The sequence below is a fragment of the Ictidomys tridecemlineatus genome, chromosome 10 (assembly GCF_052094955.1).
Source record: "Ictidomys tridecemlineatus isolate mIctTri1 chromosome 10, mIctTri1.hap1, whole genome shotgun sequence".
NCBI classification, from domain to species: domain Eukaryota; kingdom Metazoa; phylum Chordata; class Mammalia; order Rodentia; family Sciuridae; genus Ictidomys; species Ictidomys tridecemlineatus.
The window spans coordinates 76275941-76296984 of record NC_135486.1 but is presented as its reverse complement, the minus strand read 5'-3'; the positions used below and the strand labels follow the sequence as shown (position 1 = coordinate 76296984).

The following is a 21044-nucleotide window of genomic DNA, read 5'->3' as shown; positions in this document are numbered from 1 at the left end:
GGCCTCCACTTCCTCAGCCCCACCTGTCCTCTCCCAGTCAGGAGTTCCACCCATGACCGGTGCTTACCCTCTCCCTGCAGTGTTACTCTTGCCTTTGTTGTCTAGGTGCATCACCAGGAAGAGCTTCAGAGCAGGCTCTGGCTTTGTTTTGCTCGGATTTCACTGTGTTCCCGGTGTATAGAATGGTGCCCAAGTGTTTGCTGAATGACTGTTGGAGTGTGGGATCTCTGTAGGCAGGGCCTGTGCTTCTCCCTCTGGGACTCCTGCCTGGCTCACTGTTTTAGCTGGTGCCTGTGGAGATGGATAGCCCTCACCCACCCTTTTCTCCCAACCAGCATTTCCTCCTGACCTGCCCTGGGTCTGCACATGTTGTACCTTTTGCCTCAAACACACCCTCTCACCTTTTCGTTCCTTTGGTTCCTGCTTGTCTTCAAGTCTCAACTAAGCCCTCTTCTCTGACTTCTGTCCTGTAGCCCCTGTATTATCCCTTTCACACAGCAGCATACCTTCTCAAAATCAGTGGGTCCACCTGGCTTCTTGCCTTGATGCAGGCTTGGGAAGGGTGGGACCTGAATGTCCTGCTCACCGCTGTGTCCTCAGCCCCTAGGACGGCACAGATTAAGTGCTCAAGTACCTGTAGGATGAATCCATGAAAGGCTGACCACTGTTGATCCCTCAAGGAAGACCCAGAAGTCATGTACCAACAAGGATGCAGGAAGTGTGGGCTGGCTCTGGTCTGGCCCAGGGTCCCCACTGATCATCTCCCTGACATGCTCAGGACAAAGAAAGTGGCCCTGTCTACTCTTTCCTCTTATATGACTTTTGTCCCCCTCTAACCAGATTATCTTCTTTCTAAATTTATGAGAGGAACATATACTTATTGTAAGACTTCTGAGCTATTCTTATTCACTATTTTGGCCACCTACTATGAGCCAGGTGCCCCATTAGGTACTGGGGGTGCAAAGATAGTGTAGCAGGGTTTCTACCTCAAGGATCTGCACCTGAGGGTGGTTCTCCTTCTGTGCACCTTAGAAGAGGGCTCTGCTTTCTGTGTGCTGGCCCCATGCGACCGAATCCCACGGAGGGCTTATGGAAACCCAGATCCCTGAGTCCCACCTTCAGAGGCTTCAACCCATTGGATCTGAGTGAGTCTGATCATTTGCTTCTCTAACAAACTCCCCCATGATGTTTACTCTGCCAGCAGGGACTATAGATGGAGAACCATTGTCTAGACTACATGAGTGTTACGGTTGTCACAAGTTTTACATGTCTGTGCTCATTCAGTCTTTTGACGTCACTCACCTGGGTAAGACACACGACCAGGGAGAGCTGAGGTGGAACTGAGTTCAGTCTTCCTATGAGACTCTGCCCTCTCTTAGCACTAGGTGGCATAGAGTTCTAGGAAAGCCTGAGAGGGTCTAACTAGAAGAGGCTGTGGAGAATCCAGGGTGACATTCTGGGAGTTAGGATGGTGGAGTCTGCTTTTCCCTTCTGGAAAGAGCCCTGGCTTGGGACAGGATGGTCTGGGAAAGAGTGATTTGGGGACAAAGAAGGGTCAGATGGCACTAGGAAGGAAGGGTACTGCAGCTCTGAAGGGCCTTCTGCCCCATGGTGGGGCCTGGGTCATCCCTTCTATCTTGGAGACTCTGGCTGAAGAGGGCACACCTCTAAGATGTCAGAGTAGCCTCCGTTTAGCCCCAGACTTGCCTCCCTCTGCACAGAATGTGCCGTGTACGGTGGCACGTCAGGGGCAGCACCCTGCCAGCCCAGCAACTCAGACAAGCACTTCCTTCCTGTCAGCCTCAGGCGGCTCAGGGGCTTTGGCAGGACAATCCCCAGTGTTCTTGTTGGGCCTGGCTGAGTGGTGCTAACTCCTCAGGAGGAGGCCCGGGAGGGAGGTGCAGGGAGAGACTAGCTCTGGGAAGAGCTGTGTCCTCCACAGGCAAGGGGAAGTGTGAGCTCAGATGGACAGCTTCCTGTGATGCTGTGTTTCTGAGCAGGAAGCCAGAACCCTGGAGAAGGAAAATAAACCTGGACACATATTTTTAGAAAGTGGGCAAACTCTGTTGCTTAGCATGCGGTGGAACTGAAATCTAAATCCGGCTTTCTGTGTCTCTAAGCAGAAGGCCGGGACCCACTGGCTTCATGCAGCAACGGGACCTCCAGGGGATGCAAGAGTGAGCTGTCACTCCTCCTACTGCAGGAAATCCCAAGCGGTGATGGAGGTATGAGCCAGGCTCCTGCTAGGTGCTCAACATATGCAACCCCATCTAGGCCTCACCAGGACCCTGAAAGGTAAGCACAGCTCACCCCACATTTTCAGGTGAAGGAAGAGAGCCTCAGAGAAGGCAAGATCCTCAGAGAAGGCAATCACAGGCAGGGATGTGACAGAGCCTGCTCTATGCAAACCTCAGCAGATGGCAGTACTGGGAGGGTCACACACAGACTAGTCACTGAGCACAATTGCTTTCCCAGAGCACAGCAGGTCTCTGCCTTCCCATGGTGGGAGTTCAGGCTCATGCACATAGCTCCGTCCATGCAGTTGAAATGCCAGGTAACTCTCTGTATTAAACTCAAACCCCTCTCCTTGTAACCTCACAGAATTATCGAGCACAACAGCCCTTTAAGCCTTACCAATACTCTGCATTCATTTCCAGGTTCAGAATCTTTTCAGCCATCTCTTCTCTATTCCCCAGAAACTTCCAGGTTTCCACGTGGAATCTGAGATCCAGTAGAGTTGCTTTCTAAGGTGCAAAATAAATCAGGGATATCTGATGTTTAGAAAAAGCAAAGTCGGGGCTGGGGATATGGCTCAAGCGGTAGCGCGCTCACCTGGCATGTGTGCGGCTCGGGTTTGATCCTCAGCACCACATACAAACAAAGATGTTGTGTCAGCCGAAAAATAAAAAATAAATAAATATTAAAATTCTCTCTCTCTCTCTAAAAAAAAAAAAAGAAAGAAAAAGCAAAGTTAAGATAGTATGAGACAGATGATTGAGCTGAGAAAACATTTTGATATAAAAGGAAAAATTGTGGGGGTTTTTTGTCCATTATGACCTAAATCAACTCTGATGCTAATTATTCTTAGAAGGAATCTACAGAAATTAATTTAAGCATTAATAACATTTGTGGACCACGAGTTGAACCTCTCAAGGCAAGGTAGATGCTCCATCGAGAGTAGACCCATTCTAGCAGAATAGAGTAAAAATGTCAGCGGTGTGGCTTCCAAATACTGGCAGAATTATAATTATTTATGACAGGATAGGAGGGCCACTGCCAGTGTACACAGCAGTTGTGTCATAATGGACCTGCTGTTAGGAACTTAAAATGACACACCTCCTCATCTCGCTCCCTCCCAGAGCCAGGCTGCCCTGGGTGGAGACCCAGGCTGAGGCAGGCTACTTGGTTGGAGCCAGGTCTGTGGACTTTCCACGGAGGCCTGGTTGTCTTTCCAGTAACAGCCACAACTTCAAAGGACTGCCAAGGAGCAGATTGGGCACTCCCTGGCCAGCCCAGGGTAGCTGTGTTGTATGTAGGAGCCCTGCATGTGGGGGTGTTGGAAACTGGCAATTCCAGGTTCCAGAACCAAGTCCTGAGGGGAGGGAGGGAGGAAGATGGAGCCAAAGGACCTGCCTTGAACTGGATCCCCCACGGCAAGAGGTTGCAGGCTCTGGGCTCAGGGAGCTCTGGCCCTGCCACAGGCCTGCCCAGGCCTGGCACACACCCGCCTCCTTTTCTCTTCAAAGATGCCACTCCACCCACAGCAGTGCTCTTTCCTGGCTTCAAAATGTCACAATCTCCATCTGTCTTTTCTTATCCCTATAGAGCAGTCCCTCATCCCTAATAGTGGAAACAACTACACATCAGGGATGGACCCCTGGGGGAAAAAGGAAGTAACACGGTGGGAGGCAAGAAGAGCTCTGTAGAAGAGAAACAAGGTGGCAAGCACCCTTCCTCTTCTTGATGACACCAAGGAGACTCAGCCCCCTCCACACTCAGTAGTAGAGAAGGCTGGGAGGCAATGGCCCTGCTCAGCTTAGACAGCATCAGCAAAGGGGCCGGAGTCAGGGAGTCTGCAGCCTAGTCAACCAGTGTGATGGAAGCAATGGTCCCTGGAGGCCCTTTTGAAGACAAGCAACATGTGAGTGTGAGCACCATGTAGTCCCACTGGCAGGTGGTCACAGGAATGGAGATGATGGCCAGTTGCTGCTCTCACCATCTACCACATGTGGATGAACTAGAGGATGTTGTCATACTCTGTATCACTTGGCTCACCTCCAAACTTCAAAAATGAAGAAAACAAGTGTCAAACCAGATGTGGTAGACAGACCTGTAATCCCAGTAACTCAGGAGGCTGAGGCAGGAGGGTCACAAATTCAAGGTCAACTTCAGCAGTGTAGTTGAAATCCTATCTTAAAAAAAAGTTTCAAAGCAATTTTTTTTGAAAGGATACTGGGGATGGAACTCAGGGGCACTCAACCACTGAGCCACATCCCCAGCCCTATTCTGTACTTTATTTTAGAGACAGGGTCTCACTGAGTTGCTAAGCACCATTGCTGAGGCTGGCTTTGAAATCATGATCCTCCTGTCTCAGCCTCCTGAGCTGCTGGGATTATCAGCATGAGCCACTGTGCCTGGCTCAAAACAATATTTTTCCTTTCACCATTCCACTTCCACCAGATGTTTTATAGGATAAACATTTTTTTTAACCTTTAAGATTGGACTGAAAAGTAAAAATCCTTATAAAAAACTTTAACCAACATGTGGAGTCCATGGTCAAGTATCTCCTCAGCTCTGAGTTTAGAAGGCAAGACCAGGCCAGGGTGCCTGGGCTGATAGGGCGTCTGCCTGTGTGTGTGGGTGGGGGGGGGGCGGGGGGCTCTTCCTTCCACCTTTTCACTCTGAAAATTGTCCTCACACGGCAGAGGTCCTCTTCCCCAAATTCAGATGCTCTGACACTAAGTAAATGGGCAAGAAAATGGAAGGTAGTCTGATTTCATGGAGCAGGCATCTGTCGGACAAGAGAACTAATGGGACGCTGAAGAGACCCTTGTCACTTGGCGCCACAGCCAGCTGCAAGGGCTGTCAGTTCTGGCAGGACTTTGTCATGGAACAAAGGTCCCAGAGACCTGAAGTCATTCTCAGTGACAAGGGCAGACCTGGCCACATGTCGCGACACCCTAAAGGCAGGAAGCAAGGTGACGACAACACAGAATCAGAGGCACAAGGACCGTGGTTAGACAGGCCATTCTGAAGAGGTTGATCACACTCAGGCACTCGAGCCGGCCTGGCACATGGATTCTTTGTCTATCCAGCCCCACCCCTGAAAGGTATTTCCAGAATTTAGGTCACTACACTTGGCAGCTTTGCTTCACACACAAATGCTCTGAGGTTAAAGTTTATGAAGTGTGACCTACGTGCCAGTGACTAAGTTCCATGAGCCTCAGCTTCCAAATGTGAATCCTGATTGGCAGCTAGGGCGGGACAGTCACAGCCACTGTCTTGACAGCCAGCATGGGACTGGGGGGTCGTAGACCCTGAATCTACAAACTGGCTGGCTCACGACCCAGAGCCCCCGGCACCCAGAAAAGAAGCCCCGAGGCCCTTTACAATCTGAGTGGGCTTCACTTTCCAAGTGCTTCATGAACCTCAGCAGTGAGGTTCAGTGGGAGGGGCTGGCTTCAGGCCTTTAAGGCTGTCTCAGGAGTCAGGAAAATCTAAATAAACCTCACCCCACAAAGCAGCAAGGAGGCCTCTGACCCACCTGGTTGTAGATCCCCAAAGTACAAAGGCCTGGTAGATCCCAGGGCAGATATATGAGGGGGCAGGACAGCACTAAGGGGACACTGCTTCCTGCTGTAGGCTGGGGACACCACATGGGCCACATAGGTTTCTTGGTCCTTATTGGAAGTCACCGTGTCCCTGCTTTCAGCTGGTGTTAAACAGGAGATAAGAAGGTGGCTAAAGGAAACCCTTTCCAGCCCTGCCAGGACACTCACCATGAGGGAGAGTGAAGCCTGCTGTGACCAGAGCGATTGGCACTTCTTATGAACTGGGAATGTGTAAGGCGGTTTTGTCATTTTTCTAAATACAGGGACCTTTTAGAAGAACTTCAACTGTCACACACACAAGGACTGTTTCTAGACTGCAAAGTGTGGGGGTGGCCTCAGGCCTCTTCTGCAGATGAGGGAGTCCCACCCAACAGGACTCTTCTGCTTAGAGAACAGGTGATTTTAGAGGGGACTTTTGGGAAGGTGGAAGGGCAGGTGCTGCGCAGGGCTCCCGGCTGCCTCTTTTCAAATTCAGTTACAAAGAGTTCCGATTTTTTCATGTTGTGGCAGTTTTGCTGTCTTCCTTTCTCAGATGTCTGAAAGCAGGGCTTGTCCAACTAGTAGATTAGAAGGATATGGGGATTTGTTCCCCATACTTTAAAGCAGGGAAAAAAAGCCTTGTTGTGAAGAGAAGACAAAACCTGTTTGGTAACTTGTCATTTCAGTGAGAACCTGAACTGCTCACAGGTGAACATTCCCCTCGACTCCGCCCCTTCCTCCTGCCATCCAGCAGCCCTGGCTGGGGACCGAGGTGAGGACAAGAGAAACAAGGCTGCTGAGATTCATCCAGAGGACACCATAACTGGCTGACAGAAGTTTAAGAACCCAGAGGAGCAGGTCAGAGGCAAAAAAATGTTTATTCCTCGTGCCATGTCACAGTGATAAAATACCCAAACAGTGCCTTTGTTGTCAGGTGCCACCAAGAAAACATTAACAAAGCAGTCACACATTTTTTGATAAGAGTAAACTGTTGTCAGATTTATCTGAGTTCTCTCTCTTCCTCTTTAATAAACATTAAAGAACTGACTTCTTACATCACCACTGAGTCCTCTGAAAGGTTGGATCCTCACCACCAGAGCCATGGGATTTTAAAAAAGGATTTCTCATTTTCTTAAAAATGTCAATGCTAAGGATTCCATAGGCCTATTTATCAACTCCATCAGGGTCCTACAGTGGGAGCTACCCACCAGGAGTTGAGTGGAGACTCCCCAGCAGTCAAGAGCCCGCTGTGAAGCCTGAAAAGGGGAGGGAGGAGGAAGCCAGCTTAGGCTCTGAGCCCTGGACATGAGCCTCCCACCAGATGAATCTGCATCAGGTCAAGATGCCTGAAGCAGAGGGCTCTACTGTTAAACACCAGACAACAGTGCTTCAAAATTCCTGAGTGTTAGCATCCCAGAAACCACCTCTCCCCTGGGCCTTTCTTCCTCAACCAGCTTCACAGGAGAACATGAGCTCAGGGAAGGAGAGAAAAAAGCAAAGATCAAACTTCCTGCCAGTTTTGTGAAGATAAGTATGAACTTTAGGAACCAAATACCAGAGAAGGAGGACGTAAGAACTGGAGCAAATCCCCTTATTCTGGTAACTGCAAGGAAGTACTATTTACAGAAGAGACTCTAGTTTGGGCATCTGTATACATGCTCCTAAAAGCAAAGGCTATTTTTTTGCTTGATTTTTACGTACCAAGAAAGAATTTCATAAAGTGGAGACTCATTTGCAAGCATTACTTGAAAAGAAACTGGGCACTTTGGATTCATCTTTCCTTTTCATTACAATCTGGCTTTGAAATATGGTCCTTCAAATTACCTTGAACAGAATGGCTTTAAGAATGTCACATCATGTAGCTATGGCAAGGAAACTAACGCCCCTCAGCAAACGAGACTTTTTGTTAATATGATATATATAATACAGGTAGGCCATTAGCAGCTGTCCTTTGAACCTCTTACAAAACTTAGAGCATTAGTCACTAGGGTTCTGGGCACGAGAAGTAGGTACAGTAACAGTATAATTATGAAAAAATAAAAACATGAATAGAAGGAAAACAATCATTTAAAAGAAAATCATTGGGAATATAGTATGTAATATTTTAAAAAGTTGCTTATATGTAAGATAAAATTAAATTTATTTTTCAAAAATGTCATTATGCAAACAAATATACTAATATACAGTCAAGTTTACCTTGCTCACAACAAAATCATAGGACAAGATAAAAAGAAAAAAATCCTCATATTTAAAGGATTTTAAAAACATTAGCTGTGTCAAGACTCTCGGTTATGAACATCGTATGGCATCTCACTTTGTAAAAAGGAAATTCTCACGAATCCTCTAAACGAAGACAACATAAACAGGAGTAAAATTAAAATTAGCACTTTTAAAAGCTCTATGATTAACACATCTATTTAAATCAAGATCTAGAATTTATGAGATTATTTCATCAGGATAAGAGCTGAACAAAATGCTAAGTACTGAGGTTCTAAGGAAAAAACCATCATCATTTGTTTAATGTAACTTCCAAGACCAGAGTGGAATACCAGGAACACACCCTCTGGGCACGTGTCAAGCCTGGATCTCAGTAATATTCAGCAGGAAAGAAATGGGCTCTGTGAGAGAGCTGGTGGGGACACACCAGGGTGTGACTGTGCAGGCCTGTCTATTTTTAGAGGTTTCAGACTCTGGCCTTAAATAGTCTGGATGATAATGCTCGTGGCTACAACCCGGTGTGGCCTGGGAGAAAAACAGTTCTTTTCACGCTGCCTAACCTAGTTCCCGGTTTTTTCCCTTTTAAATGCATCCTGTGATGTTGCTCATGGAACATGTTCAATCGGGAAGCTTTCAGAATCTTCTGTTTCCTATTTACTGTGGAGCACTCAAAACTAGAATTGGTTGATAAATAAGATTAATATTTTTAAAATGTTCTTTATTAAAATAGGAACCATCTTGCTTCTTTGGAAGCAGGAAACATTACCTTAATTGGGAACAGAACAACACACCGTTGAGGAAAAAGTACTTTTAGTTCACCAAAATATCATGGACACATGTCCTTAGAAGACTTCCATATTAGGAAGTAAAGATTTCTTGTGTCATCCATGGTAATGCTGAGGGGGCTGTGTCCATCAGGAGAAGTGCTGGTCGCTACGTAGCAGGGTTTTCAGAAGTTTATATTTACGGACTAACAAATGTGCATGTATATACACACAATGCCTATTATATGTCAACATATAGTATGTACACATATACACACAACACAGACTCATACCGTGTATGTCCCAGGAACACAAAATCACCATCCTTTCCAAAATCTACCTATTTGACTCTCACACCTCAAAATGATAGTGAATCATACTGGGAAAACCAAGTGGACCCAGAAACAAAAATATACCCAGGTGATGTTTCATCTTTCATCCTTTAGAACTAAACAAAGGGACAAAAAAAGTATATTATGAAACTATGAAAAAGTTAACAAGCATTTCTTCTTAATTTTCTTAGAAGAGGAGGTGAAAATCCTGAGGATGAGATCTAAACTGGCTTTCATGTCCTCTTAGGCTAGCTGTGATACTCAGGCCAATTCCCCTCCTCCCAATTTTAAAAACATATGGCATTTACAAATCATGGAAGCCAACAAGACTTAAAAGTTTATTCTCTGAGATCTTAGGAAAAGGAAGGTGAAAAGATATGGGTGCAGGCTCTCGCAGAATTCCCTGCTCCCCTGCGGGACTTCCCAGGCCCAGCGTCTCTGGCTCCCCTCCTCATAGGGCCACAGCTTCTGGGTCCCCAGGTCCTGCTCTTCACATGTGCATTTCAGGCCAACCAGGTCTTGAATTTGCAGGACCATAGGGCCCCTGTCACTGTTTCATTTCATCCCCTTTTCAGGGAGGGGAATAAACAGGTGTCTTAGCCATCCTGCTGATGGATGAGCAGGGGGCCTTTGGTATTCCTGGGCTAGTCTCCATCACAAGTTCTCCTTCAGTAGCCCGAGCTTGCGCAGGGCCTCCCGCCGAGCTTCCTCTGTGGAGCCCCGGCCAGAGAACTGCACAGTGATGCCCTGAGGCCTGAACCCCACTGCTCTGGGGAGAGAGCCTGCCCGCTTCCTGGCGTCCTGGCCACAGTCTGGTGGCCGGGGCTCACAGAAGCTCCTGCTGGCATTCTGGCGCGCGAGCTTGCTGGCAAGAGTGGGGTCTGGACGGAAGGTGACAGTCTTTCCAGTAGACACGAAGGGACTGGACTCGCTCCGCAGCACCTCATGGATGCTCTGGAAGCCGTTGGCCAGCACTGGGGGCTGCTCTGTCTGCACACCTCTGGACTGCTGACCACCACTGGCCTGCCCGCCTGCTCGCGGCTCTTCAGCTTCCTTGGCCAGTCCTGGCTTGCTCCAGGAGGGCGTCCCCTGATCTGCAGGGACACTCCTCTTCTCTGTGAGATCACTCTTCGGTGACCGGTCTTCTGTGTCGCCAGAGGTGAGGAAAGAGACGCCGTTGATGTTGGCCAGGACCTGGGCTTTGCGCTCCTGCACGTTGACGGCTGCTTTGGAGATGGTCTTGTTGAAGTCCTTCCCAGAGCTGTTGGTCACGCTGATGTTGCTGGGGAAGCGGTGAATCTTGGGTGCAGGCTGTGCCGAGTGTCGGTGCCAGGGGAACTGGTCTCCATTTCGAGAGGCTAAAGAAGTCAGTGTCCGCCACTCTCCAGGCCTGCCCTCCTTCGAAGGGGATGTGGGGGAGAGGGCTTCATTTCCTGCCAACTTCTCGGAGATTTTCTGAGCAATCACAAGCGGAGTAGGGACTGAGCGGGGTAGCTTTGGGTGCTCTGCTGGAGGAGAAGGGGAGGGCAGCTCCCTCCTAGGGTAGGCTGGGGCTGGGGTGCCAGGCAGGGAAGGTGGCAGAGGAAGGGCTTCGGGATCTATGGGCTCTGGTGCTTGGGAATTCTCAGTGTCTTGTTTCCTGCCTTCGAGGACAGCAATGTGCTCCTTCCCAGGTCCAGTCCCTGAAAAGTGAGGGAGAAACCTCATAAGCTTCCACCTAATGTGAACATAAACACAGGCATTCCTGTTGCCCAAATCTGAGTCTCCTGAAGGGACTCACCAACTTCCTCAGAGCCTCCTGTGGTGGAACTCCTGTCCTTGGCCCTGGACTGGTGACCACATGCTGAGAATGTACAGGCTACGACAGTGGAAGAACCAGCCAGCCCGGAAAGCAGCCTGAAAAGCCTCTGAGGCCACCACCTTGAGGCAAGGGACAGGAGGCAAATGGCTGCCTACTCAGGGGACTTCACAAACGGGACACGGAGGTTGGACAGTTGTGTGGCACACCAACCCCCCAACAGGTCTTTCTAGAGGAAGCGCCCCTTTCTTCTGAGGCACAGAAATACCTCCTGGTGACTCCAGGTGACACCTGGCTAGCCTGCCCCACAGACCACAGCACTTCTCTGCATCGCCTGTGGCTACAAAACTGGGAGCTTCTCTTTTTATCTTTATCTTCAAAATCTCACACAAGACCCGCCACAGAAGAGGCACCTAAAATTGCCATGAAATATCATGTGAGAGAACTGGTGGGCGTGTGGAGCATATTTTCTAAAAGTGTTTTCTTTGGCACAATTATGTGAGCTGGTATTTTCAAGGGATCAGCAGGTTCATATTACTTTTAGGAACTATCCTGCAAAGCAGCAGTGTAATAAAATGTGAGATTCATATTGTCTCTTCCCTGAAGAGATGGCTGCAAACCAAGCTCTACTTTTATGGGGAATCTGTAACTGTGGCAGGTGAAACTCTGAGTAACACACACCCTTGCTTAAAAAAAAAAAAAATGCACCCATTTCTAGAGGCTTGTGACGAGTAGCAGTATTTCCTAGTTACTGGGGCAGAAGTACTCCTCTCTTAGTTCCTCCCTGCCCACATTTATTTTCAATATCCTTTTCAATCCGGGGGGAAAAAAAAAAAGAAAAGAAAAAGGAAGGCCTTTCTCTTTCTCTACGTCCCTTTCACTCCAGTGCCATCAGAAGTCTCAACGGACAAAAGCACACCTCTTCTCTGGTGCCACTTTGAGTCAAGGAAAATGTACAAACTAGACGCTGACCCGGAGTCTACTCTGATCTTTTTCTGTCTTCCTGAGCCAGTTGAATTTTTCAGTTCAAATATTCCCACCTTGGAAAGTGTGTGACAGAATGGAATAAAATCTTGCACTAAAAGATCAGTACCGTGTATATTTTCTTTGTAAGACAGAATCGTTACCTGGAAGCTACTTCAATTTTCTTTCTTTCCATATGTGTATGTGCATTTATGTGTGTACACACATACACACACACACACACACACAAATAAATAAATAAATAAAATCTTTATATGCTCAACCAGTTTCATTTTTCATTCCAGTCCTTTTGGAATTTCCCAGGTCAGACACCTGACTACCAAGAGGCGGTTTCTCCCTATGGAAGCAGATGAGCTGCAGGAGCCGCTGCGTTGGCAAACACCGCTGGGATCTGGGAACCTAAACACCAGCAATCTGAACCAAAGGTCCAGGGACCTGTACTTCACCCCTTACCTGTTCCCTGGGGCACTGCTGGAAGGCACTCCATGTCCCCAGCTGCAGGTCTTGGCTGCACTAAATCGATGACATCTTCAGGCTCAGAGTGACTGGAAGGGCTCTCCAGAGACTGCGGAGAATGGCAATGAATACCACTGTCACACAGGGCTGGCTCCTCAAAGTCGTCTTCCAGGGAATCGAGAGTCTCTTCAAAAAACAGGATGACATCCTTCTCCTCGTGTGTGAGGTGCTTCAGGCTCTCGTCATCCTGTGACAGATGTTGGGCACAGAAGAGAGAAACAATGGTGTCACTAAAGACAAAGCAACAAAGTGGGGTCAATAGTCCAGGGTGGAATTCATTGCACGTTAGAAATTACCACTTGTGTTACCCACTGACCAACTGCACCTGGACACTCCTCACCATCTTAACCTGCATGGAAAAAAAAAATAGTAAAAAAGATGTAGAAAACAGAGGGTCTCCAATAAATGGTGCTGGGAGAACTGGAAATCGATATGCAGCAAACTGATAATAAACCCCTCTCACCATGCACAAAACTCAGCTCAAAGTAGACCTAGGAAGTAGACCAGAGACCCTGTAACTAACAGAGGAAAAAGTAGGCCAAAATCTTCATCACTTTGGATTAGGCCCGACTTCCTTAACAAGACTCCTAAAATGCAAGAAATAAAATCAAGAATTAATAAATGGGATGGACTAAAAAGCTTCTTCTCAGCAAAAGACACAATCAATGAGGTGAAGAGAGAGCCTATATTTTGGGAGCAAATTTTTGCCACACACATCAGATGGCGCACTAATCTCCAGGATATATAAAGAATTAAAAAAACTTAACACCAAAAAACAAAAACAATAAACAAATAACCTAATCAATAAATGGGGTAAGAAACTTAACAGGCACTTCTCAGATGAAGATATATATTTGATCAACAAATATATGTTCAATATATTTAGCAATTAGAGAAATGCAAATCAAAACTACTCTTAAGATTTCATCTCACTTCAGTCAGAATGGCAGTTATCAAGAATACTGACAACAATAAATGTTGGCGAGGATGTGGGGAAAAGGCACACTCATACGTTGCTGGTGGGACTGCAAATTGGTGCAATCACTCTGGAAAGCAGTATAGAGATTCCTTAGAAAACTTGGAATGGAACCATCATTCGACCCAGCTATGCCCTCCTCGGTATACAACCAAAGGACTTAAAATCAGCATATTAGAGTGATGCAGCCACATTTTAAGTTTAGAGTAGCTCAATTCACAATAGCTAAACTATGAAACCAATCTAGGTGCTCTTCAACAAATGAATGGATGAAGAAAATGTGGCATATATACACACTGGAATATTACTCAGCCATAAAGAAGAATTACTTTATGACTTTTGCTGGTAAGTGGATGGAGCTGAAGATTTTCATGCTAAGTGAAATAAGCCAATCCCCCAAAACCAAAGGTTGAATGTTCTCTCTGATACACAGATGCTTCTATTCTTTCCCCCTGCCTTCAACAAGGCAGGGGGAAAGAATAGAAGTTCAGTGGATTAGGCAAAGAGGGATAAAGGGAAGGAGGCAGACTGGGACTAGGAAGGACAGTGGAATGAACTGGACATGACTTTCCTATGTTCATGTATGAATACACAGCCAATGAAATCCTACATCTGTACAACCACAAGAATGAGATCCTAATTAGAATAAGTTACACTCCGTATATGTATAATATGTCAAAATACACTCTACTGTCATGTATATCTAAGAAGGACAAATAAAAATTTAAAAAAAGAGAGAAAAGAAAATAGAGGGTCTTAGCCTGTGGGCTCTAGCCTCATGGTTCCAGGTCGATGCAATAAAGCAACCCTCCTTCAGCACTGGCTCGGGAAAGCTGTTTTCAACTGACCACTGTTCACTTTCTTGTACTTCCAGATTACTGTGGGCACAGGGTGCGGGGCAAGGGGACTCACAATTAAATAGAGTAGACTGGACTCATATATACATAAAAATATCTCCTCTCCCTTCAGAAGCCCACTAAAACAATACAAGGATTTCTTTTTTAAAATAAGTGTAAATCACAAAGACAAAAGTCAGAGGAAAAGAGAATAAAACAAAATAAAGGAGGCTAGAGAGCAGAAGGAAATGAATGAATGGGGGAAATGAATTAAGATGAACAAAGACGACAGACTATCAGAGTGGCTACCAGGAAAGCCAGTCACCAACCTGCTAAGCTCTGTGGTCCTGAGCTTGGCACTGAAGCCCCAACCTTTTGGAAGTGTGGCAAAGGGGTCTGGAAAGCACCAAGCTGGCTGGAAATCCCCTCTCAGCAATGAGAATGGCCCAGCAGAAAACAGGGTGCAGTTATTAGAGAAGGCAAAAAAACAAACAAAAAAGCCCCTTTGAATTGGGGCCATCAAGCAGGGCTGATGGCTTACTGGAGATGGGGTGGGGGTAAATGGAGCTAAACTAATTCAGTGTAGACAGAGACTGTAAGAGTGTTTTCTGGGGAATCTGAAGGGTCCAAGAGCTCAAAAAGTTGACCCCAAGGGTTCCTCGAGGTAGCAGTTACAGGTGAAAACAACTATGGACAAGTCCCAGCCTAGAATTATTCATCAGTTTCTGAAGTCCTAACTCTTGAATATATCTGAAGAAAATCATTCATTTTCTTCAAAGATAAAACTAAAAGCAACTATGCAGTGATGAAAATTACAAAAAGGTCATCACTATCAATAGCCCATAAACAACATGACGCTGAATCCATAAACACCACCATGCTATTTTTTAAAAAGCTGACCTGGGTGTGGTGGCACCCACCTGTAAACCCAGGGACTCAGGAGGCTGAGGCAGGAGGATCTCAAGTTCAAGGACAGCCTCAGCAATTTAGCAAGACCCTGTCTCAAAATAAAAAATACAAAGGACTGGGTAGTAGAGCGCTCCTGAGTTCAATCTCTGGTACCATGTAATAAATAAAAATTTAAAAACTGAAGGACAAAGGTGCTTACAAATTAAAAATGTTAGCAAAATAATGAACTAAATAAAAGTTTAAAAGATGATTAGAAAATCATAAAAATTAAAGAAAGAGGAGAGAGATTAAAAAAAGGAAAGAAGGAAAGAAAAAGAAAAAATTAGAGGACAAGCCTGGGAGGGCCAATCTCTGAATACTAAGGGCTCCCAAAAGAGAAGCAGAGAAGGAATCATCAAAACACCCCTAAGCAGAAGCACATGAATTTCCAAATCAAAGGGGCTGACCCAAAGAACAAAAATAAAGGAGATTCACTCCAACACACACCACTGAGAAATTTCAGTATGCTGAAATCCAAGAAAAGAAACTGAAAACTTTTTCACTCTTCTTCAGAGTGAAAAACCAGTTTCTCCACAAAGGCGAGCAATCGGAACGTGATGACCATGCTGCGGCTGGTATGTGCTTTGGTTAAGTACCCTCATTTTCCTCTGGCTATAGAGAGAATGAAAAGAGTGCTGGCCAGGGCTGGGTTGTAGCTTGGTGGTAGAGCACCTGCCTGGCTTGTGCAGGGCCACAGAGCAGGTCAGTGGTGGCCAGGCGTGGGGGAAGGAACGGGGTGCTTGGGGGAGGCTGCTCATGGACATGAGATTTCTTTTTGAGGGATAAAATGTTCATGCCCTGGCACTGCAAAAATAAAACAATAAATAAAAGGGTACTGGCCTACAGTGGATCCTCCGTTTAGGAGACACACCAATTTTCCCCATAATGGTGGGACAAAATGAGTTTGGACTCTAAACCCACATTTAATCCAACCTCAAAGCCAGCAGTCCCCGCATGAGGTTCCATTTGGAGGAGAAGCTGGGGAGGGTGCCCTCCATGAACCTGTTTATGTCCTGTGTGCCACCGGGCCAGGCCAGCTCCCACACCCAGCCAGAGGCTTATGTGGCTTCGAGGGTCACATGACCACTGGTGGAGGGGCAAAGACCAGAAGTGGGCTCGATCTCTACTTGCCTTTTGCTCTGCCAGCCCCTAACTTATTCCCTTTCCTAACCATACACTGGTAAGTGTCAATAAAGGGCTCTGACACTATTCACGGCTTGTCCCTTGCTCCTAGAGTTCTGCAGTTCAGTCTCAACTGTGCTGTCCACTTTTCCTGCATGAGACTCCTTACACCTCAGCCCGGCTCAGTGAGTGCATCTCCAGCCCTAGGCCACCAGGATTCTGGTATCCTCCATCTGAGGTCTTTATGGAGAGAGGGGCCAGAGGCTTATTTGTGGCCTTGAGCAAGGCCAAACATGTTGTGGGGCCGGTCTGTTGCTCAATACCCCAGACATGAAACCACCCTTCCAATGAACTCTGCTTGCACCTGGGACAGGGAAAAGGCAGAAACAGAGAAAAACCCCAGCCAAGGGTAAGGGAGCGGAGTGCTTCAGAGCCACAGAAAGGGCACGCTGGCCCAAATCCAGAAGAGTTCCCTTTGTTCCTCCTGCTACATGTAGATGCTGGACACTGCCTCAGACAAGGACGCTACAGAGAAAGACATGCATGGTCCCAGGGAAGAGGATGAGAATCATGAGATAAATCCTTGAGCCAGAGAGTAGGTTAGTGGTGGCTATGGGGGTGGGGGAGGCTGCTCAAGGACATGAGATTTCTTTTGGGGAGATAAAAATGTTTTAAAATCCACTATAGTGATGACTAAATAACTCTGCAAATATGCAAAACCCACTGAAGTAGTCAACTTTATTTTTAATTTTGATTGATATACAAAATCACAAAATTCTGCATGCCATGTGATGTTTCCATACATGTAACCTACTGTAATGCACAAATCAGGTCAAACATACCTGTTTCTTCAAATGTTTCTTTCTTTATGGGGAAAGCTTTCCAAACCCTTTCTTCTAGCTTTCTGAAATGTATAATACATTGTCACTGCCTACAGCCACCCTTCTGTGCGACAGCACCCAGAACTTGCTCCTCTCTGACTGTAACTAAGTGCCCACTCATCACCCTTCCCCCGTTCCTCTCCCATTCCTCCACTGTCCCCAGCCTCTGCACCTCCTCCTACTGTCAGCCTCTATAAGATGGATGAGTGAGATGATGTGGTCTTTGTCTTTCCATGTCTGGCTTATTTCACTTAATTATCTCCAGCAGTTCCACCCCTGTGGGTCACAGAAATGATGGAGCCCATTCTTCTTTGTGGCTGAATGGCATCCATTGTGTGTCTGTACTACCGATTCCTTCATACATTTAGAGGCTGAAGGACACTCAGGTTGTTTCCATTTCTTAGCTCTGGTGAATAGTGCTTCAATAAGTACGGAGTGCAGAAGTCGCCCTGACAGACTGATTTCATTTCCTTTGGATATACACCCAGGGGAGGATCACTGGATCACATGCTAGTTCTATTTTTAACTTTTTGAGGAAACCCCATGCAGTTTTCCATAATGGCTGTACTAATTGACGTTCCCATTCACTGTGTGGAAGGGTCCCCTTTTCTCCACATCCTCACCAGAACTGTCATCTTGGGTCTTTTTGGTAAAAACCATTCTCACCTGGATAAGGTGATACTTCATTGTGGTTTTGATCTGCATGATGGTTAGTGATGTTGAGCATTTTTTCATACAACTCTTGGCCACTATTTTTCTTCAAGAAATGTCTATTTAAGTCTATTACCCCCCGGTTTAGTCAAGTTATTTTTTTGCTTTTGAGTTTTTGGAGTTCTTTATGTATTCTAGATTTCAACCCCTTGTCAGGTATATAATTTGCAAACATTTTCTACCATTCTGTAAATTATATTTTCACTCTGTTGATTGATCGTTTGCTGTGCAGAAGATCTTTAGTTTGATGTAATCTCATTTGTCTAGTTTTGCTTTTGCTTCCTTTACTTTGGATGATGTTGTCTTAAAAAAAACTCCTGTCCATTCTAGTGTCCTAAAGGACTTCCCCCTGCTTTGATTCAGTAGTTTTTATAATTTCAGATGTTACATTTAAGTCTTTGATTTTTGTAACTGGCAAGAAATAGGGGTCCAGTTTCATTCCTCGGCATGTAAAAATGCAATTTTTGGACCACCATTTATTGAAGTCTGTCCTTTTTTCAGTGTGTATTTTTAGCACATTTGTTGAAAACAGTTGATTCTAAGTGTGTGTTCACCTCTGGGCTTTCTATTCTGTTCCACTGGTCCCTGTGTTGTCTTTTTTAATGCCAACACCATGCTGTTTTGATTACTGCAGCTCTGTAGTTTAAGTCAGGCAGTGTAATGCCTCCTACTTTTTCTATTTTCAAGATAGCTTTGTCTATTCAGGTTTTTTAATAGTTCAGTATGAATTTTGGGGTTTTTCTAGTTCTGTGAAGAATGTCATTTGGGACTTTGATAAGGACTATAGTGAATCTGTAGATTTCTTTGGATAGTATGGACATTGGGATGGATGGGAATATTCTAAAATTGACTGTGGTGATGGTTACACAATTCTGGAAACTTGCTAGAAACCGCTGAAGGTAGACTTTAAGTGGGGAACTTTTTGGCATATGAATTATACTCAAATAAGAAAAACAAAACAAAACAAGGAGTGGACCAGTGGCCCCACATGGAGGACAGAAAGCTGGAACCCATGGTGGCTTCCCATGTGGGTGCAGTGCTTTTGGAAGTGGTACCTGCTAAATTAGTTCCCAAAGAACTAAGCAGGTAGGGGATAAGGAAAAACAAAAATGGCAGTGTTCTTGAGTGAGTTGGAAAAAAACATAAGTTTGTCACTATTAATTTGGAAGGTAGTGGCTGACAGCAGAATTTTTTTTTTTAAAGAGAGAGTGAGAGAGGAGAGAGAGTGAGAGAGAGAATTTTTAATATTTATTTTTTAGTTCTCGGCGGACACAACATCTTTGTTGGTATGTGGTGCTGAGGATCAAACCCGGGCCGCACGCATGCCAGGCGAGCGTGCTACTGCTTGAGCCACATCCCCAGCCCAAGAAATTTTTAAAATCTTTCTACAAATGGTATTTGTAACATACCAATTTGGGCTGGGGAGTAAAAGAAAGCCCTTTAAGGCTGAAAATCTCCAAATGTTAAAAGAACTATTGAGAAAACTACACCTCACCTATTCTTTCCCACCATGACCTGAGGTGACGGCCATAGGTCTGTGAGGGAAACACTGCTTCAAGAATGTGGGAAACATATTGTTCCTTAATATGTACATTGTGGTTTTGAAGAAATAATTAATCTCTCTTCCTCTCTCTCTTATTTATTTATTTTTGGTACTGGGGATTGAACTTAGGGATGCTCAACCACTGAGCCACATCCCCAGCCCTATTCTGTACTTTATTTAGAGACAAGGTCTCACTGAGTTGCTTAGCACCTTGCTTTTGCTGAGGCTGGCTTTGAACTTGCAATCCTCCTGTCTCAGCCTCCTGAGCCGCTGGGATTATAGGTGTGCGCCATTGCACCTTGCTTCAAACATTCTCCTCATAGATACAAAAATTCTCTCTGACATTTGAGCAATACTGTACTGAGTTAATAATGTAGTTGACAAGAGAACCCCCAAAACTGTAATGGAATAAAGACAAGAAGAAAGAAACACAACCAAGCCTCTTATGAGTTTTAAATGCCTCTGCTTACTGTGGCAACCTCAAAAGAAAGACCATAAGTGCACATGGCTTTCCTCGGAGTTTCAGAATGAGGGCTTAATTATGGTTATTTGAAACTAGACACTATTGTAACTTTTCACTATGGTTAACTTGAACCTATACTTCTGATAGAAAAGAGACATAACAAACCAGCAAGGAATGAGATGGGTACGGTGTTGATTACAAAACTACTGTAGAAGGGTTCAAAGGACTACATTTAAGCTCCCTTTAACATCTTTAAACTGGTAATGCAAACACAAATCTCCATTCCTCATCTGTTTTTTTTTTTTCTTCCTTTGGGGGCACTTAACCACTGGGCCACATTCCCAGCCCTTTTGAGTACTTATTTAGAAACAGGGTTTTATGAGTTGCTTAGGGTCTCGCTTTTGCTGAGCCTGACTTTACTCGTGATCCTCCTGCCTCAGCTTCCCAAGCTGCTGGGTTTACAGGTGTGTGCCACTGTGCCTGGCTTCTCATCTGCCTCTTGATCTGTATCTCTTATGAAGGAATCTTGATTAAGATGGAAATACCTCACGTGTGTGGCATTACAGGTGCTCTAAGATGCTACATAAGCTGTGTCTTTCTATCTATGCTAGCCTGACACGTCTGTCTTGCCCCTATATTAAGAAATACTGAAAAGGTTAAAACCCAGTGTTATTCAGATCTTTTTTTGTTGTTGATTGTTTTCTGCTTTGTTGGTGCTGGAGATGGAACCCAGGGGTGCACTACCACTGAGCTATACCCCCAGCCCCTTTTTAATATTGAAACAGGGTCTTGCTAAGATTCCCAGGCTGACCTTCACTTGCGATCCTCCTGCCTCAGCCTCCCAAACAGCTGGGATTACAGGCTTGTGCCTCTATACCCTGCTAAGTGAACTGTTTTTATCCTGTGAGTTGCTTCTCTTCTTTCCGCCATCTGATGTCAAAAGCAGGGGTGTTCCAGCCTGGGTTCCTATTGCCTTTACGTTTCTTTCTAGTGCCCAGTTGTTCTAAGTTATCGGCTATGGATGGAAATTTGCTCCACTTTCTTGGGTAATGTTCTATATTTGTGCAAAACTTAAGATGATTCAAAATAAAAGGCCATTTCACAAAGAACTATTCCAAAACATCAAGCATGTTAACCCCAAGA

The 21044-nt window shown here is 45.6% G+C and overlaps 1 protein-coding gene and 1 long non-coding RNA gene across 3 annotated transcripts in view; one reads left to right on the top strand and one right to left on the bottom strand.

Moving 5' to 3' along the window:
* The first annotated feature begins 2047 nt into the window (after positions 1–2047).
* On the top strand, positions 2048–12010 carry LOC144367343 (uncharacterized). The gene is made up of 2 exons (XR_013426677.1): positions 2048–2295; positions 6497–12010. It is a non-coding gene; the product is annotated as an uncharacterized LOC144367343 (long non-coding RNA).
* The window catches only part of Proser2 (proline and serine rich 2), a 30584-nt gene continuing 18977 nt past the window's right edge, over positions 9438–21044 (bottom strand). For both annotated transcript variants that reach the window (XM_078023221.1, XM_078023222.1), the window contains exons 3-4: positions 12359–12608; positions 9438–10805 (exon numbers count right to left, since the gene is read on the bottom strand). In XM_078023221.1, the coding sequence (XP_077879347.1) occupies positions 9778–10805; positions 12359–12608 (1278 nt within the window). In that variant the 3' untranslated portion in view covers positions 9438–9777. The remainder of the gene's footprint in view (positions 10806–12358; positions 12609–21044) is intronic.